The sequence below is a fragment of the Odontomachus brunneus genome, unplaced genomic scaffold (genome assembly GCF_010583005.1).
Source record: "Odontomachus brunneus isolate Ranch 3 - 2012 unplaced genomic scaffold, Obru_v1 Obru_scaffold_051, whole genome shotgun sequence".
NCBI classification, from domain to species: Eukaryota; Metazoa; Arthropoda; class Insecta; order Hymenoptera; family Formicidae; genus Odontomachus; species Odontomachus brunneus.
This window is the reverse complement of record NW_022639501.1, coordinates 1,683,158-1,701,805: the sequence shown is the minus strand read 5'-3', so window position 1 is coordinate 1,701,805 and position 18,648 is coordinate 1,683,158. Positions and strand designations below refer to the sequence as shown.

The 18,648-nt window shown below is 42.7% G+C and overlaps 3 protein-coding genes across 6 annotated transcripts in view; 2 read left to right on the top strand and 1 right to left on the bottom strand.

Annotated features, from left to right (window-relative positions):
• The first annotated feature begins 2,698 nt into the window (after positions 1–2,698).
• On the top strand, positions 2,699–11,555 carry LOC116845411. The gene is made up of 2 exons (XM_032818072.1): positions 2,699–4,427; positions 10,514–11,555. Exons 1-2 carry the CDS (start codon positions 3,155–3,157, stop codon positions 10,744–10,746), a joined length of 1,506 nt encoding a protein of 501 aa, XP_032673963.1. The 5' UTR covers positions 2,699–3,154; the 3' UTR covers positions 10,747–11,555.
• A 251-nt stretch (positions 11,556–11,806) lies between these two features.
• On the bottom strand, positions 11,807–14,838 carry LOC116845409 (digestive organ expansion factor homolog). The gene is made up of 2 exons (XM_032818066.1): positions 14,614–14,838; positions 11,807–14,532 (listed from the first exon to the last, which is right to left on the bottom strand). The coding sequence occupies exon 2, from the start codon at positions 14,469–14,471 to the stop codon at positions 12,117–12,119; it is 2,355 nt and encodes a 784-aa protein (XP_032673957.1). The 5' UTR covers positions 14,472–14,532; positions 14,614–14,838; the 3' UTR covers positions 11,807–12,116.
• A 2,939-nt stretch (positions 14,839–17,777) lies between these two features.
• Positions 17,778–18,648, top strand: part of LOC116845410 (WD repeat-containing protein 20) — a 12,732-nt gene continuing 11,861 nt past the window's right edge. For 2 of the 4 annotated variants that reach the window (XM_032818068.1, XM_032818069.1), the window contains exon 1: positions 17,779–18,464. In XM_032818068.1, coding sequence (XP_032673959.1) covers positions 18,195–18,464 — 270 coding nt within the window. In that variant the 5' untranslated portion in view covers positions 17,779–18,194. Of the gene's footprint in view, positions 18,465–18,648 lie in introns of all 4 variants that reach the window. The other 2 variants (XM_032818070.1, XM_032818067.1) reach the window with 2 other exon arrangements.

Below are 18,648 nucleotides of genomic sequence, written 5' to 3'. Positions count from 1 at the left end.
CAGAATTTAATAAAAAAATATTTTTCTTGATTGTAATTTATAACAATTATTTCTCTATGTTCTTATAGTTATAAATATCAAGGTTTTTCTCTTACTTCCTAAATTTCCTGAAATGAGATTTTACTCGGAAAGCAGAATAACAGCCGAGTCACTCGAATTCGAGTCATCTTTCGCTCCTATAAAGTGAATTATCCACTCTGAATCGTTGAGTGAATATTTTCATTGAAAACTAAAGAGCGAATTTGATGCGTTGCACCAGAGGAACATATTCACTCCGATCGATTGAAACATCCGTTCGTATGGAGTCAAAATCCACTCTAATTTTGAGCGGAACATTTACTCTTGCGATTACGAGTGGCAGTATTTTCACTATCGTCTCGAGTAAAAATACCGCCACTTTTTACTCCAAAAAATTTAGAAAATAATATGACAACGTTGTACCGCCAGTATCGACCCGTACAGCACAAAATCTCCTGAGGACGTCCCACAGATGTCTTAAGAACGTAGAAACGTTCCCAGGACGTTCTCAGAACATTCTCAGGACGTACTCTGGACGTCTCCTGGATATTTGTGCTGTTAGGGGACGGTCTTCCTCGAATATTATCATATTACGCGAACTAAATTTTCCTTGCAATATCCTCTAATTACCTACGATCGTAAGACACAAGGTAAAAATAGCTAGATCATGATCTAACTATTTTTACCTTGTGTCTTACGATCGCAGGTAATTAGAGGATATTGCAAGAAAAATTTAGTTTGCGTAATATGATAATCATGAGAATGTCAAGAGATACTCGTTTCGATTGAAATAACAACGAATTGTTTTATCAAAACAGTCTTTTTCATTTCGCACGCAAACAGATCTTCCAGCTGAGTTGATTGATCCTGATTAATTCTGATTGACTTCATCAGGATTCAGAGGAAGCTCAAATCTTCATATTGTTGCAAAATTGGCGGGACGCAGAAGACACACAATTGCGTAATCGAGCGAGGAAAAATGCGGAGATCTGCAAGATAATGAAGCGACGGTTTTATAGTTCACTCGTGGCGAATGCCACGTTTCTGTGTATGCACAGGCATTAATCAAAGCGCCCGCTGCGAAAATATACACCGGAAGCAACGAGTGATGTTTCTCGTGGTCGCGACATAAATCTCGATCGCGCTCGTTTTCGCTCCTAGATCCGGCGTCGTAAAAAGTTCACCGTAAAATCACAGCTCGTTTATTGACGTTCCGACATAATGAGTTTGGTCACACGTCTCAATTTGCTTTTATTTCGTCGGCGGTTATGTTCCACGTGGAAGAGTTACAGCATAAATCATTAGCCTCGAGCTATTGTCTCTATCTCAAGACTGCAATGCGCAATCCTCCTTTCCCGGAATGATACGCGAGTCTACGCATACGTGTGTTTCCAGGATAGAAAAGTAATTGTAAGAAAGAAATAGAACAAGATCACATTCTTTTTATTCATTAAAAAGAATAAGATCACGTTCCTTTTTTATGAAAAGAATGAAAATCGCGTTCTGTCTTGTGAAACTACGGTGTGAATTGTGTAAACTCATTAGAGCCTCGAGTAAAAGACACTGCTCGTTTACGGCTTCCTCTGTCGCCGCGGACGGTAACAGATAATAGGAACCTAAATAGACTTCGAAACGACGTTTAAAAAACGTCTTTAGGATGTCTCAAGAATTCTCTATTAATGAGGTCAGAAACGAGAAAACGCGTGTCCAAAATTCTTGCGAAATACATTGAAATACATAGACATGTCCTTAAAGTGACTCTTGGAATCGATTGAGCACATATTTACCCCAAAAACTTTATTCTAACAATCGATAAATAATAATAAAAAAATTGACGTGACACGCAAGCCTTTCTCCTTAGTCCACCTTTTCTCGTGATTCTGTCACGTGAATTTTGCGGCTATTTATTTGATCGTTAGAATGGAGGGAAGTTTTTGGGATATTTTGCAAATGTGCTCAATCGAGCAGTGTCATTTTGTGAACATAGCGGGTTATTTCAATGTTCCACGAGAATTTTGAGCTTACGCTTTCTGAGATCATTAATCAAAATGGCCACGGCGAGGACAAAGAGGCCTTAAAAGCATCTCTTGGAAGTTGCTGCAGTCTGACAATACTTATGTGCGCGTATTTTTTTCATGCCGAGATGTGCCGTCACTGTTGCGTACATTGAGTGAAATTATCCGATAGAAAATTAAACAGATATTTCCGATCAAATTCTGATCAATTTTTATATCCGATCAGGAAATCCGACTAAATTTTATTTGATACTTCCAATTATAATAGCATTTTATCAGATAAATCGATCAAAAAATTATGAACCGATATTTTTCATCGAATGTTTCCTGACCGGATACAAAAATTCATCGGTATTTTGAACAGAAATATCCGTTTGTTAATCTTTTATCGGACAATTTCTCTTAATATACGGTCATGATACCGCACCGATCAAATTATCGAGACGACTGAATCGAGGAACCTTTCACGAGATCGCTCGTAGAAGAAGAACCTTGAAAAGTTCCTTGATTCCGGCTAAGATACTGAAGATACTAAGATATTGTCATTGGGACACGGTGCAAGCTCGAGCCATGTGGCCGCCGGCTTGCGAGGACGCTTGCGCGCGAATAAACACGTGGTGAATCGCCGTCGAGCTTGTCCGCGGCGCGCCACCGAGGAGCTTGCAGTCTCGCGTGTTATCGCTGCCGGAACGTTTGCCCTCGATCGGCCGGTCAACCGTCTCTTTTCGCACATCGGCACCTCGCGTGGGTGCTCGCGACAACAAACGGAAGCCGCTAAAAAAAGGCGAGTTAGGCGCGAGAAGGACGAAGAGCGATCCAACAAGCAGCGGCTAACAAATCCGCTCTCTCCTTCTCCCTTTCCCTCTTTCTACGGACGCGAACACTAACACTGATGGCAGTCGACGAAAACTGTCGAGAATTCCGTTAAACCGTCATTGAAGAATCGCCGACTGATCCCCGAGAGGAAAGTCCAGGAGAGGCCAGGTGCGACGAGCAACTCGCCGAGAGAAGGACGCTTTGCCGCGTCGGTATGCGCAAGAATGCGGAGTCAAGAATAATCGAGGAACGTCCGCGATCTTCGCATTGACACCCCGGAGAAGTCGATCGTACGCGTGCCGACGATGAGCAAGGAGGAGAGTAGCGGCGAGGTAGGGCCGCAGGACGGCCCCGCGTTGGAGGCGCCTGCGAAGGATCCAAACGCGGATATCTACGAGAATCGCGGGTCCAAGAAGATCATCCGCGTGGTCACCGTGATGGCTTATCTGTTCTCCGTAAGTTTCGTGGGTATTCTATTGAGCGCCTATTACATATTCCTGTGGGAGCCGCCAAATCCGAGACTGATCGAGAGAGGCCGTCTGCGAGCAGATCCGCAGGTGGAGTTCCTCATCGGCGAGCCTAACTTGGAGGAAGCGGATCATCTGAAAGAGCGAAACTTGCTCACGGAGAACGCGCCCGCTAATCGCATGTATAAGAGCGGACCTTTTCTTGGCCGCATCGCGCACGACGCGCCTGACGGCGTCTCCGTCGGGTCCGACGAGGCCTCTCAAGGATTCTCGACGTCCCAGCGGGAAATACTGAACGCGATACGACTGAAACTCAAGTACTCGCTCATGAAAAGCCTACGGGACAGCCAGAGCAATCAGACGAGTCATTTGTCGCACGGAGCGACTTCCAGCAGCGAGTCCGACGATCATTCGCCCCTCGAAGCGAAAGGAGCAAAGAGGATGCTGCTGAATCCCAACGGGAATTCAAGCAAAACGCCACACGGGAAAGTATCGGCGAGAGAGAATCAAGTTACCGGTCTATACCGGAAACTCACTGACTTCTCCAGCTCGTCACCCGTCGCAGATCCGCTGTCCTCGACACCGAGATCCACGACTACTTCTGATGCTAAACCTAAGCAGACTGGGCGTTTCAGCAGGACACTCGCCGAGCCGATCGCCAGGAATGAAGCTCGGCATTCTGGTGAAGAAACCCACGTCGTTGGATCACACACCATTGCCGTGAACGAATCCAGCGGCTCGCGAAGCAATCATGACGCCACGATGCGATGGAACAGCGATTCTCGCGGCCAGAGTGAGACGACGAAGCGACAGAGAGGTTCCGCCGATCGCCGAGTAATCGACAACGAGACTCGGCAAGACTTGGTTCCACCTGAAGTCGCCACCCCGGAGGACCGCCCGTCGCTGAACAACAGCGTCAATTGCTCCGGGCGAAATTGTCCCGACGACGACGAGTATTGCACGAGCTGCCGGACCGAGCGGATCACGCGCGATAGAGTATCGATCGACTCGTCCGGTGGGTCGAGATTCGACGATCTGAGACTTCATCAGCCGCCAGACGACCCGGCCGTAAAACCGACGTACGCCGCGAAATTGCCGCGAAATTCCGAAGGTGAGAGAATATCCGCGGGAGTTTCCGCCAGCCTCGCCGACTGCGCTCGTGTTTATCCCGAAGCATAACTACGGATCGTGCTGGTGTGATTATACAATAGGCACCACGTCATCCGCGCGCTTTGCCCTCGGCATGCGTTGTCGGCACGATACCGCGCTCCAAATCGCGGACCAGCGAGTCCATTACGAGCGAACGGACCCGCTTAACAAACTCTCGTTTTCTCGATCTCGGTGATTTTCGGAGATTGTTATTGATGCGATTGGATAGCGAGGTGAATGGAGCAATTTAAACTACCTCTTTGGCAGCGCGTGCCCGTGCAGGGCGGACGCTAATCTTGAAACTCGAGACGAAAGGTCGAATCCTCGCGTCAGTCTTCGCCGGAACATCTGTCGGAGTTTATTCCCTTTCGTTATTTCCATCAAAGTGCAGCTCGGTGCTCTTCGCACGGAGCTGCGCGAGGCAACACGTTTCAACAAATTCACAGAAATCTAACAAATAGCCTCGATTGTTTCCTGTCTGAAGTTCCCGGATATGCGCGCGGTTGATTTGCCTCTGAAGAATTTATCTCGGCTTGGTCGAGAAGATGGTGGAGCAGATTTTTATTTTCATTTTTATTTTCATACACTGAGAGAAAAATATCTAAGAAATAGCAAATATTTATTTAGTGGGATTAAAATAACGCATTTACTTAAATCTAAATTCCTTTATCTTTAAATGGAATTGCTTCCCGAGTCGAAATTTTGATGCTACTTTGACGCTCTTAACCGGTTCACTGATGAACTCGGAACCAACGTTTCGTGTCAAAACTAGTAAGAACAAAAAATTCTGCATTTTACATGAAAGTTTATTTAATAAGGGGTTTTCTGGGTAACTGATTACGAATTCGAGGTCAAATTTGTCCCGTTACCGGGACACTTTTACTTTTACTCTATGCACCCACAATTAATATCCTTTATATTTATATTTATATTTATATTTATATTTATATTTATATCCTTTATATCGTTCATTATATTTCCAGGGTCAAATTTTCTCTAAAGTCAATTCTGAATATATTTTTATATTGTTTCATTTTATAATTTATAATGTAAAATTCATAATATTTTACTAGCTAATAACCCATACAGCACAATATCTCTTGGGGACGTCCCACAGATTTCCTGAGGATGTAGAAACGTCCCCAGGACGTTCTCAGAACATTTGGACGTCTCCTGAACGTCAATTTGTGCTGTTAGGGAACGAATTATCTATGGAATCATACCGAATATCATACTGAGTTTGTTCCGTATCTATAATGGAATATCAAAGTTAGTCTCACTTAAAGCCGTCATATTGGATCCGTCATTTTAAATTTCTCAAATTTGATCTCGGATTCTTAATCAGCGATCCAAAAAACATGAGGGTAGCAAGTTTCATGCAAATCCGTTTAAAACTGGCGGAGATATACAGCGAACACATATATATGTGATTACCAGTTGTGGCACTTTTTTTCCTACACATATATGTATGCTTACCAGTGAACAGGTTAAGAATAGTTTGCGCCTACTTAGACGGTTTATAGTCTAGGTTGACGATATTGATACTCATTAACTTCTTTTTTTAACCTTTAACTATACCTTGTCAAAATTTTGACGGTATTGACACAAATTTCCGAGTCGAAATTTTGAACTTATGTTGAATCTTGAATTCTACATCGCAGTAGGAGCTAAGATAGCAAAGTAGGTTTAATATTCTAATGATATAATTTACTCCTACTTTGACTCTGATAGTGTCTAAAATATATGCAACAAATAAAATGTATATTTTGTATGCTATTTGATGTTTCTGTTTCGTTATTTATTAAATTTTTTAATTATTAAATTTTTTGAATTATTAAATTTTTTAAATATTTCTATAAAATACATATATTCTATGTAGAAGCTAAAGCTTCAATAGAGATTCGCAACTGAATCTACTTTGCTTCCTAAGATCCTACTATTAAACAACCTACTTTGACGTTAAAGAAAGCGAAAGCGGAAATTTCAGACATCATCAGGGTCAAAGTAGGAGTAAATTATATCATTAGAATTAAATCTACTTTGCTATCTTAGTTCAACATAGGATCAAAATTTCGACTCGGGTTCTGTGAAAAGTTAAGGTTTCACGAAATTTCGATTCTACTTTCAATCTTACTGTTCCATTTAACACTTATTTTAATATTCTGAAACCTACATCAATCTCTTTTGATTCTTTTTAACCTTGAGTCAAAATTTTAACTCTACTTTCAGTCTTACTATTAATTCTATTATAATACAACACTTATTTTAGCACTAAAAAAGTAAAAAAGAAAATTTCAAATATCATCAGGATCAACGTAGGAGTAAATTGTATCATTAGAATTGAACCTACTTTGCTAACTTAGCTCTTACTGCGTAATAGAATTCAAGGTTTAACAAAGGACCAAAATTTCGATTCGGGTTCAAGACAATTATATGTTCTTAGAGAAAAATATTTTATATTAGTATAAGAGCGAACATGTCGTTAATGCGCATCAAATATTTGCTAAATTTAGACATTTTTTCTGTCAGTGTACATAGTCTCCGATCGAATGAGCAAGGTAAAAATAACAACCCAACCTCCTACCCTGAACATTCTCTAAATATTCGTATTTAAAGACCAAAACAACAAGAATGTCCAGGATTAGGTACGTGTCCGGGAATTGATCTTACTTTGTATCATGTCTGCTCTCAGTCGGAGAAATAAAAGAGCATTCTCAACGGACACGATGGAGAGCAATGATTAAAGCCTTAGAAATAAGTCGATGGATCCGGCGCGCGATGATTATCCGCGCCGTTTGTGTAATAAGTGAAACAGGGTCACGTCGATCTATTATGGCTTCCTCTGCGCGTTACATCACACCCAAGATCCGATAACTTTTCAATATTATTACTCCTCAATGCAGACGTGTATCCTGTATCTGTCGGAAGGGCAGCAGCGCGTGTGGAAAGCGCGAGCCGCTATTTTCGCTCAATTTCTCGTCGTGAAAAGTTGATCCGCACGGAATCACGACGGGGACAGCTCAAGCATAATATCCCAAAGCCTCTCAAAACATTCTCAAGGTCCGCGTTCTCCCGGTCAAGTTTCTCCCGAAACTTACACCGAGAGCATGTCTTCCGATCGAACAGTGCGTCTTGTTTGCTGAGGAAAAGATCGACGGGCTAAAACCCGACGCTCCGTCGCTACTAAAACAAAGGCGCGTCTTCTTTTATGGGACAAGTGGAGCGACGAAGCTGCGACAAGTCCATCCATTCTCGACACGAAATTGCTTAGTAGCTCGCCTTACCCTCCATTCGACTCTCGTTACGCTTAATTCCATTTCGCGAGAGGCCACGCTATATATTACCGCTCAAACATTCCACTCGGCTTCTCTAATTTACATTCGCACCCTCGAAACGTCTCTTTGACCAGTAGACCTTAGAAAGAGGATTCTCCTATGCATGACACAGTTACGCCGAAGTCTACGTTATTATTCCTTGAGGAAAAGTAGAAGAAGAAAATCTGTAGACTAACACGAGACCCGGACGCGAGACGAAAGTGCGATAGGCACTTTGGCGAACACCAGAATTCAATTTGATGGTTGCCTTTGTGATGAAAATTTATTTTCATTCGTCGACTCACGTGTCCTTTTCAACTGCTCTCCTTAGCCTCCTATTTATACTGCGAAAAGAGTACTTGAAAATTTATTTGTGAGATATGAAGTTTATTTCTGTGAAATTGTTCCACAAATAAATTTTCAAATATCTTCTTTTTCAATATACAGTTTTCTCTCTTTCCTTCATCTTCCACAAAATACGTATATATGCATCTATATTCATGGCATATATTTTTTTCTTTCGTTTAAAGTACAAAAAATGTAAACAAATAAAGTGACATAAAACAGAGCCACGATCTCCACGCAAGTGTAACGACCCCGCGTATCCTTTCGCGCTTATAAGTTCTTTCGACACGAGGAAGGCGAAAAGCTCGGCGGGTCAAGGTTCTAGAGTTTGCGCACTGAACATTCCATCGTGCAGCTGAGGTGGCTGTTTTTCGCAGCCGCGACAGCGCGCGATACGGGCATCCGCGAGAACCGCATGCAGAAATAGCCGGAGAAACGTGCGTGTTGGTTGCGTGGAAAAGACGAAAGAGTCTAGGGAGAAAGAGAGAGACAGAGAAAGAGAGAGAGAAAGAAAGGGAGAGGAAGAAGAAGAGATCTATCGATTCCTGCATCGCGCGAGCCAGCTTTCTCTGCGTATTCTGCAGCTTGTGGGTGAAGCTCGTATCAGGTGAGGCCGACACGCCCTGTCGCGTCTTTGCAACGTCTCTCGCGATGGTGGCCAAACAACATCCAAACGACAACGATCAGAGTTAAAAAGTGCGAAGATCGACGAGATCGAATTCAAAGGCTGAGAGAGACTGGGAGAGAGAGAAAGAGAGAGAGAATGTGTGTACGTATGCGCGCGCGCACTTTGTGTGATTCATTAGCAATAAATTATAATGCTAATGTGTAATGCGCTCAATGTTCAAATATTTTACGTGCTGATTTAAACACGACTACGTTCGGGATTAAAATCAGCCCGCGTTAGTCCATGTCAGGGAAAAAAGCCCGATTTTTTAAGCTCATGTGAAAGAAGTCTGATCAAAGATTCGAGGTGATATCTAACGTTTATGTGAGAACGAATCCATCCCCTTCGTCCAAATGAATCGATACTCAACTTCGTAGATACTGGAAACGATCGGAAACTCTGCCAAAGGAGAGTAGCTACGATTCCCGAAAGCTGGACTGGACGACTCGAGCGTTCTGGACCAACATCACGAATGTAGATTTGCTTTTCAGCGTCGAAGAAAAGCCCAGAACGATCCCTTTTCCAACGTCCATCTTCTCGGCTCGAGATTTGCCCGAAGAATGATGATGGTCTCATCGACCGGGCCGCGACGTGAGACGTGATCTCACGTCGAGGATGCAATTGCCGCGGAAGATGAGCGCACACAACGTAATGGCGAGCATCAGTCGAACCCTGGGTAACCGCGAGAACAAAGCGTCAGCGGTCAACGAGGTCCGCTTCGCCGGCGACGAGCGTAAGGACAAGCTATACGAGACGAAGCACAAGCAGAAGCTGGTGCGAGTGCTGACGGTGGTCGCCTACGTCATATTCGTCAGCAAGGCAGCGATACTGCTCTCCTTGTACTACACCTTCGTCTGGAACCCCAAGGACCAGTCGGTCAGGATGATGAGGCTCGACAAGCCGGACTGCACCAAGTCCTTCCACGACTCGCTCACGATATCCCCGATCTCGAATGGTAACAGCGCGATCGACGTGTTTCATCGGAAAGACACCAACGACCTAATTACAATTTTCCGCATTACCGCCGTTGTAACGGTCTCCTAATGGAAAATCAATTCCAGAGTTTAATGCCCCGTGAAGCTTTAAAGCGCCATGCTGCAATAGTGCGATGCTTTGGCAAAAGCGCGGAATTTATGAGAGATTTATAGTGATAGAAATTTCACAAAGAAACAAACGTCGAATGCAATGCGCGATATTAACTTCTGTAAAGTGAAATTTTGCACACGCGCTTTCGCAAAATTCAGTATAAGATCTTGAATATTAAATTCAAGTGTAAGATAAAACTATCAATTCTCCCGGACATATACCAAATCCGGACACTCTTATTGGTTTGTACTGAGAAAAAAATACTGTAAAATTTATTTGTGGTATATAAAGTTTATTTCTGTAAAATTAAATTTATTTTTGTGAGTAAACTTTATATCCCACACAAATAAATTTTTAAGTATTTCTTTCTCAGTGCGTGGCCTATATAAATACAAATATTTAAATTTTTAACATAATATATATATTCAATACATGTATATACATATTTTATATGTTGAAAGCTTAAATATTTGTATTTAAAGACCAAAACAATAAGAATGTTTACGATTAATTACAAACATTGGTACTTTTATCTTAATTTGTGTAATATAATTTTTCTATATGACGTTATATTATCTATACCTCTGCATAATTATCATCATTCGACTAATGATTCAACGTTATTCTTCCTTACAGAGACACAGATAGAAAAGATGACGGCCAGATCTACGACAATAGACAATAATCAATTGGAACAGTTGGATTTATCGACCACGCAACAACAGAGAGGTCTTTGGGAAATCCTGACAGAAAGTACTGACGTCGAGGAAACGACATTCGTGGAGTTCACGTCAATGCCAATGGTGCAGGATTATCGCAACAATTTCACTAGCATCGTGAACGACGGCGACGATGAGAACGTCACGTAACCAAGTCAGACTTTTCGCTGTGTGCCGAGCGTGATGAAATGCAAAGAAACTGAACTAGTAATCATCGATAGAGCATTAATATCTACTAATGTAGTCGTCTATAGAGAAGATATTCTTCCACTTTACGGCCAACTATCGATAGGACGTTACAACTATCGACAATTTTCCTAAATGAGAACGAACAAAATGAGAGAAATCTTATAGAGCCTAATCTCTGAAACGAGTATAATCTAGACACTTTCTGACTAATTTATGAATTTGTAATATTACAATATTACATAAAAAGTACTATCGCAATAGTATATAAGATGTAAAAATCAACATTAATATAGTGATAGAACTGAAAAGCAAAACGCGTACTTCTTGTGTGCAAAACAAAATGTTACAAATTGATGTAAAACTTAATTTTGTGTTGTCATTATGTGATACCATCTAGAGATTATAAATGTCATTTTGTGTGCAAATTTTCATTTAATATATAGATTTTCGTTGTGATCATCGCGACGTTGATAGCCAAGATAGAAAATATTAGTTTGTATATTTTTTATTTCATTTATAATTACTAATGATATATGTAGGACATATCGCACGCGTAGTATTTTTAACAGAGTGTGAGAAAGAGACATTTATTATATTGCCACTAAAATTCGCCTAATGACTGTCTCATATACGTTTAGTGGCTGTATCATAGATTTTTTTTTATTCATAGAATTACGCATTGTAACATTTATAAACTATATTTTTTATCGAATGGGCGAATAAAATCAAAATTGGCACAAGTATATGATTTATATTTTCATTTACAGATGTTTACTTATATCCTATCAGAAAAAGTGCGTGTTAACTAAATCTCGAATATATCGAAGAGGGTGAAGCCTCTTTTCCGCGACGCTAATTGGCCGTCTCGACCGTCTCGATTGTCTCGATCCCGTCGCAGTTGAATTCGTGCCTCTTGCAGCTGTCAGCCGCGGTGACAGATCAGGTTGTGTTGTTCGCGTCATATAAATTTGATATTTATTGTAATAGAAAATTACAACTAACATGTATGTTATATGTAACATTGTGTTTGCTGGGAATATAATTTGTAAAAATGATTATTGTAATATAAATTGTAAATAGTATAACAAAAAGACTAAAGTGGCGCGCGCTATGTGGTGTTCTAGTATACATAAAATCTAGGTAACTCGTCGTTCCCTTTGAAGTATCTGAAATCTATTATGTGCCTAAAATTCAAAACTTACTTCTTTTTTTATATATATAAAAAAGAATATCAGCTCTAAACTGATGGAAAAAATTCATGGATAAAAGTTGAATGTCAAAGTTCTTTAATTTTCACGTTCTTTAATTTTCATCTAAGCACTTACACTTCGTCACGTGCTCGAGCACGTGAGTTTATGATACTTCAATTCCGAATTGATCATTTTAATAGCCTTTTTCTCACCCACAACTCTAGCAAGCTCGTAGCAATCGAACTTGTTGTATATGACAGCTACTGACATATTATACTTGGAACCACCACGCGGATTCTGATAATCCGCCGACATCAGATTGCACATCTCACTGTAGAATTGTGGAAAGATGGGCAGCTGATAGAATATGAGGTGTCGGATACCTTTTATCCTAGGTCTGCGATGAAAGTGAAAGCGCTCCGTGTAAAGTAGGAAGTGCACATCGCTGTGGAAGAACATGTCTCTCGCTTTGGCGACTTTCGCATCTTCCGTGTACTCGCATATCTGCGCGAAGCTCAGATCCTCCTTCATCATGTAGTAACGCAACGAGACGAAGTCGTAATAGGACGGCACGAAGATCAACGTATGATTCTTGTACAAGGAATCCTTATATTCCGGCAGCACCTCTTTCAGGAAGAACTCCATCCTGCCGTTTATAGCCTGCACACGATCGGACGCGTCGAATTTGTAGAATGCTTGCGGAATCGTGACGTCCACGTCGCAAATCGAGCCCGGCTCCACTGGATTCACCACTCTAACTCTGCCCGCATAATTAAAGCAAGTTTTCCTCAACGCCCCGTTTATGTGCGGCAACTCCATGCCGGAAAAGATCAACGTCTGCCTATAGTACTTGGTCCAACCGTTCAGGCACCAGGTTCTCAGACGAAAAATATCGGTGTCATGCATCTTTTTGGGCTGCAGGTTCAGATGCTTCAAGATGTGGTGCAGATGATCCCAATTTTGCATGGTAATCAACTCAACCTGGTCCATGATCAGCAGTTCTATGGACGCCAAGAAATCGTAGTCTCTCTCGGCTTCACCTTCCGCCCCTATCAATCGTCTGAGTGCCAACGGCGAGGCAATTATAATGTCGGAGGAGTAGAATTTGCTGTACAACTTGAGCGTCTTCTTTGTGATGGCTATGCCTATATTGAACGTGTCGTCAATGTTACCCTGGAAAGTCAGCTCGTAATCCTTCGGTTTAGGATTTTTCTTCGGTATCGCCAACTCATTCCCAGTAAAATCCTCCTTGAATCGTAGTTTGTTCATAACCGAGCCACCTTTGTCCTCCCCAATTAAAATTGAGATCAACATTTCGACTATTTTCAAGCAAGAATGTCTGAATGGCACTATTATGAGCACCTTGGGCCTCACTATGCCTTGATCTCTGTACTCATCTGGGGTCGATCCATCAAACTTTGCTAGCTTTGCATTATGATGCAGTATTTTTGTTCTAGTCTTTAATACATGATTGATTGCATGTAAGCAATACACAAAGCGTATCTGGTTGGCATTTGAGAAGTTTCTCTCTGGATAATATAAATCCTGATAATTATTTATTATCGAAAACAATTCCCGCTGAAGAGGAGTCAAAGATGTGGAAGGTTTAATTTCCGTGTTGTCCTTAGTATCTTCTTTGTTGTGATTAGCTTTAGTAATATTATTGTGAATCTGCGTCTTCACATGCAATTTATTCCAATCAACAACTTTGATCAAACTTGGGATTCTACCATAACTCGCATACTGCTTATTTTCGTCCAACAGCTTGGTCGCTATCTCCTTATTTGTATCATTGTCCACATTAGGTTTTGGGATCTCACATACTAGATTTCCAAGTTTAGGCCACGACAACTTTGTTGTTTCTATGATCTGTGGTGTTACACTCACTGCGCTGTAAAGTTTATCGTCCAAGTCATTGCGCAGATGTACAGAGAACGGGTCTTTTAGGTAACCAGCGTCCTCTTGAGCAGTCTCGATATCCTCTTCATCATCTTCTTTCACTTGAACCTCAATCTTGTTTTCTTCCTCATTTTCTTTTTGTTTCCTTTTTCTTGATTTCTTTGTTCTCTTATTAGGGGAAGATTCTTCATCAGTTGTTCTAGATTCTTCATCAGTTGTTCCAGATTCTTCGCCAACCTCTTCTTCAACGATATCACTTTCAACTATATCCTCTGCATTGGATACTTCATCAGAACTTTCACTTTCTGAACTGATTGCCTGTGGCTTCTTATAACCTGGAAACGTTGCTAACAGGGATTCCATAGGATCTTCAGGCTCAGAACTGTCATATTCTGAAATTTGAGAGAGACGCGCTCTTGCTGCCTCCTGCTCTGCTATTTGCCTGCGGGCCTCAAGCTCCTCATTCCTTGCCTCACGCTCTTTGATGTAAGACGATGTCCTAAGGTTGAATTTACCTTTTTTCGGTTTCGGCGGACGCTTGTTGCGTCCGTCGAATTTCCTTTTGCCACCGCGGACCGGACGTTTTCCTCCCCCCATCGAAGTGATTTAATTAGTCGAGTCTATACAAACACGTTGTCATCAAATACCGCTTACACCGCTAAAATAAGAACCGTTAGTTGAAGAATAATATAAATTTACTATTATACTTCTGGATTAAATTGTCAATCTTTGAACTTACGTTTTACCAATTTGTTCAGCTGAGAAAGGCGATCAATCACGTGCTTCTATTATTGTTTTTACACTCGGTACCTCTTCCTTTTCACGATAGATATGTCGCTTTGAGATACGATATCACTTCTTATCATTCTTCTTTTCAGTCGAGTTGCATTTACATTTGATATCTCGCATAAGGTCTTTCTCTTCGAATGTACTCTCTCGCTTTTGTACATCCACCGCTCGAAAAGAACAAGGTTATGTTGCGCTGAGCTTACATGCGGAATGAAAGTGCAGAAAGTGCATAAAACGAACCAATCTACTAATCACTGGGCCTGTTCTCTTTCGAAAAACTGTCTGAATTCACACTAGTATTAATAAGTTAGAGTTAAACAATAAATACCTGAAACCTTTTGCATATAATAAATGATAAAGATAAAATGACGCTTATAGCACGTGAGCGTTCAAAGTGAACGCAGCCATTATATACTTGTCTCTCTCTAATTTATTGCATCAGTGTGCACAGTTCAAAAAGTTCATCAAGAACGAATAGATTCACTGTTTTCTTTTACTGTTTGATACTCGGCTCAACATTGATTAGACTTTAACCTGAGTTTAAGTTTTTGTTTAAGTAGAGTTTAAATTCAAGTTAAAGTTCAATTGACATTGATGAAACCTAGTATATTACTCGATGGAAATAACAATTCTATTTAAAATATAGATGTTACCAATATATGTATCGTGAGAAAACGATCTCTAATATTTATCTAAAATCTATAATAACCGTCATGTCTTGTATTATGTCAGTCTCATCATAATTTTCAGCTTCAGGCAATACGATACTCGATGTAAAATTAATTCAGAGAACACATTCTGTGTTCTCTTTTATCGCCAAAAATGTCTGTAAAACGACTCGTGATCAATCAGAAAATTCATAAGCTGCCTTTAAAAGTACTTTCAGCGATAAAGGAATGTTCAGGTCAGGCCGTTATATTCAGTAGAAAGTCAAAGCATACAATTTGAGACGTAAAAATCGCAAATATCGAATTACATCTGCTGTATTAACAATCGCATTATTATTGAATTATTAACGGTTGCACAACTTGTTTCATCAACTTACAAATTTTCCCTCAGTGAGTGAATAGCGGCAAACAAATGACACTTGGCTCTCGGCGCTCTCAACGAGAGCCTATTCCACGAGATTGTTCAAATGACACTTTCCGTGATTGTTCAAATGACACTTTGTCATAACTTTGTCGCGAAACTCACTGTCGGCACTCCTGGCTACGATCATTCGCGCGCACGACACTCGTTCCCGGCGAGCCGAAACCGCGAGAAACATGCGACAGCTCGAAGTCGAGCCGTTGTGTCATGATACTTTTTGTACTTTCGATTGACTGACCGCAGTGCCTGAGATACTCGAAGCGATTGGACTTCGCTCGGTTAACCGTTTCGCGAGACGTTTCGAGTGTTCACTTTCAGCGGCTGTCCAACTACGTTATACATGTGTGAAATTCGACAAACATACGAGACTTACATTCAGGACTCCCGACGCGATCGTCCACGGGCGAAATTCCCGCGAGATTCACACTTAGCGAGTCGATGTCGCGAAATATACCGGACGGCTTCACGAGATCGCCTTGCCGCGTCATGTTCGTCCTCGGAACGGAATTGCATGGCGGCGATCGACAGCCTCGAGATGGCGCCTTTCGATGTATCGATGTACCCTTCGATAGCGATGTATCGATGTATCCCTCAATATCGATGTATCGCTGAGCACGGAGCGCGTTGGAGCACACTAACTACCCATTACGTTTATGCGTTTATTTATGAAAAGTTACATGACTCAGAACAATAAAACGCACGAAATAATAATAATAGCAACGACTGTAATATAGTTAGGGTTAATTGACGTTAGCGGTATCAGTTACGACGTTGTCCGCGCGTTGTTAGACCGATTGCCTTTCTTGCAAATATCATATTACTAAACTTTTGTTGTGATCTTCTGTTCATCCAAAAGCACGAGACAGAGTAAAAACAGAAGACTGGCTGTCTTCTTGAAGAAGGCAGGAGAGTGGATGTAAGCAAAAAAACTCGGCCACCAGGTCAGTGTCCAGTGCAACTATCAATTGCGTAACACATCATTCTTATAACTTTCCATTCAACAATGTAAATATCAGTATAACACGCGTGTGTTATATAAGTTGCAACGTTGTGAGAAATTTAATATTGATAATAGAATATTGATTTAATATAATATTGATGTGATGTTACTGTTTGAATGGGAAGGTAAACTCGAAGAGAGAGAGAGAGAGAGAGAGAGAGAGAGAAAAAAAAAGAGAGAGAGCAATGAGTCGACGAGGAACGTCGCAGCAACGCGGAAGGAAAGGGGCGCGCACGGGAAGCAGGAAAGAGCGGTTGAAATTAATTGACCCTTTGCTCGGTTGTTTACAAAATATCCGGTCTCCGACGAAGCTCGCGGGCCGTCGCGTCGAGACGGACGGTTAACTATCACGCGCGCGCAAGCGACACAGCCAGTTCTGTATAGAAGTACGCTTCGAAAACGCGCGTCGAACATCGCAACTGAATGTTTGAACATTTCCAGGCTTTCGAGGAAAACGGAGTGCAGTATTTCTTCTGAGAAGACACACCTCTTCGTGGTCACAATATCTCCTATCAGTCATACTATCCACGTGAACGAAGCACTCGAAGCTTGCGAGACTCGTGAGTGTTCGTGAGGAACAGAATGGGCCAAAATGCGACGAGACAAATCAGTTCTGCCAAAGTGAATAGTTTTCTTCCTTCTTTTAGTTGAACCAGGCTGTGTGGAATTTAGAATGAGACGTGTGTGTAACTTAGCGTTATATAGGAAAGAAACAAACTTCCCGATGCAGCACCAGTTGAACCAAAAAGAACAAGCCCGACAGCAGAGAACACAGCGACGCCTCGATTGCGTGGGGCGCCAACGCGATCCCGACGCGATCTTGACAGCGCAAGCTGCTGCCGCCGCTCGGTAAACGCACATCACACACAGACGGTTTCATTGTAGTACTTCAGGTGCTTCTCGCCACTCTCGCACTACGGAGCTAAGAGAGAGAAGGAGAGAAAGAGAGAGAACAAGCGAGTCAGAGACCGAGGAGGTGGCAAGGAGGAGGAGGAGGAGGAGGAGGAGGAGGCAGAACAGGGGCGGAGAAGGGGGAGTCAGCCCAGCCAAGCAGCCGGCGGCGAGTCGCAAAAGACAGTACTCGACGTTCGGCGGTTTTTCGCACGGGTCCGGTGGCCGCGACGATCGTGGCCGTAGGAAGCCGGCGCCCGACGAAGCCTGCCTTCCTGGTTCGCGCGCGTCAAGCTACTTGCCTGCCGAGAACGTACACGAGCTGCGGAGGGAGTCGCACGCGAGACAGCGAAAGAGGCGATCGGACAGACAGTCGGTCGGTCGGTTGTGGTTAGTTGGTTGGTTGGTTGGTTGGTCGGTCGGTCGGTTGGTCGGACGGCGGCGCGGTATCCGCGGGTGTATCATCGGCGGTGGACTAGGGAAGATCGCGGCCTACGAACGATTCTCCCGTGTCTGATGAGCTCCTCCGTCGCGCCGCTGCTGGTGGTAAGATGGCTGTGCAGTTGGACGGAGGAGGGAAGGAGGACCTGAAAACACAATTCGTCACGCGGGAAGGCACGTACAAACTGATGACTCTGTCGGAGTACTCGAGACCGAACCGGGTCGGCTACACCAACAGCCAAGGCAGCGCGTCCGTCAGGGTGTCGTTCGTCACGCTGCCGGATCCAGCGGACCCTACGGGCGCGCAGGGCCTTGGTGATCGAATGTGCTTCAACTTCGGCAAGGAGCTCTACGTCTACGTCTACCGAGGCGTCAAGAAGGTAAGCGCGACGATGTGCCCGTGGGGATTACCACGACGTCATGGACGTCGACGATAATGATGATGACGACAGTGACAACGACGGTGACGTGCCACGACATGGGCTTCCCGATCGTCGTACGCACCGTCGTCGAGAAACCTAACCTCTCTCTCTCTCTCTCTCTCTCTCTCTCTCTCTCTCTCTC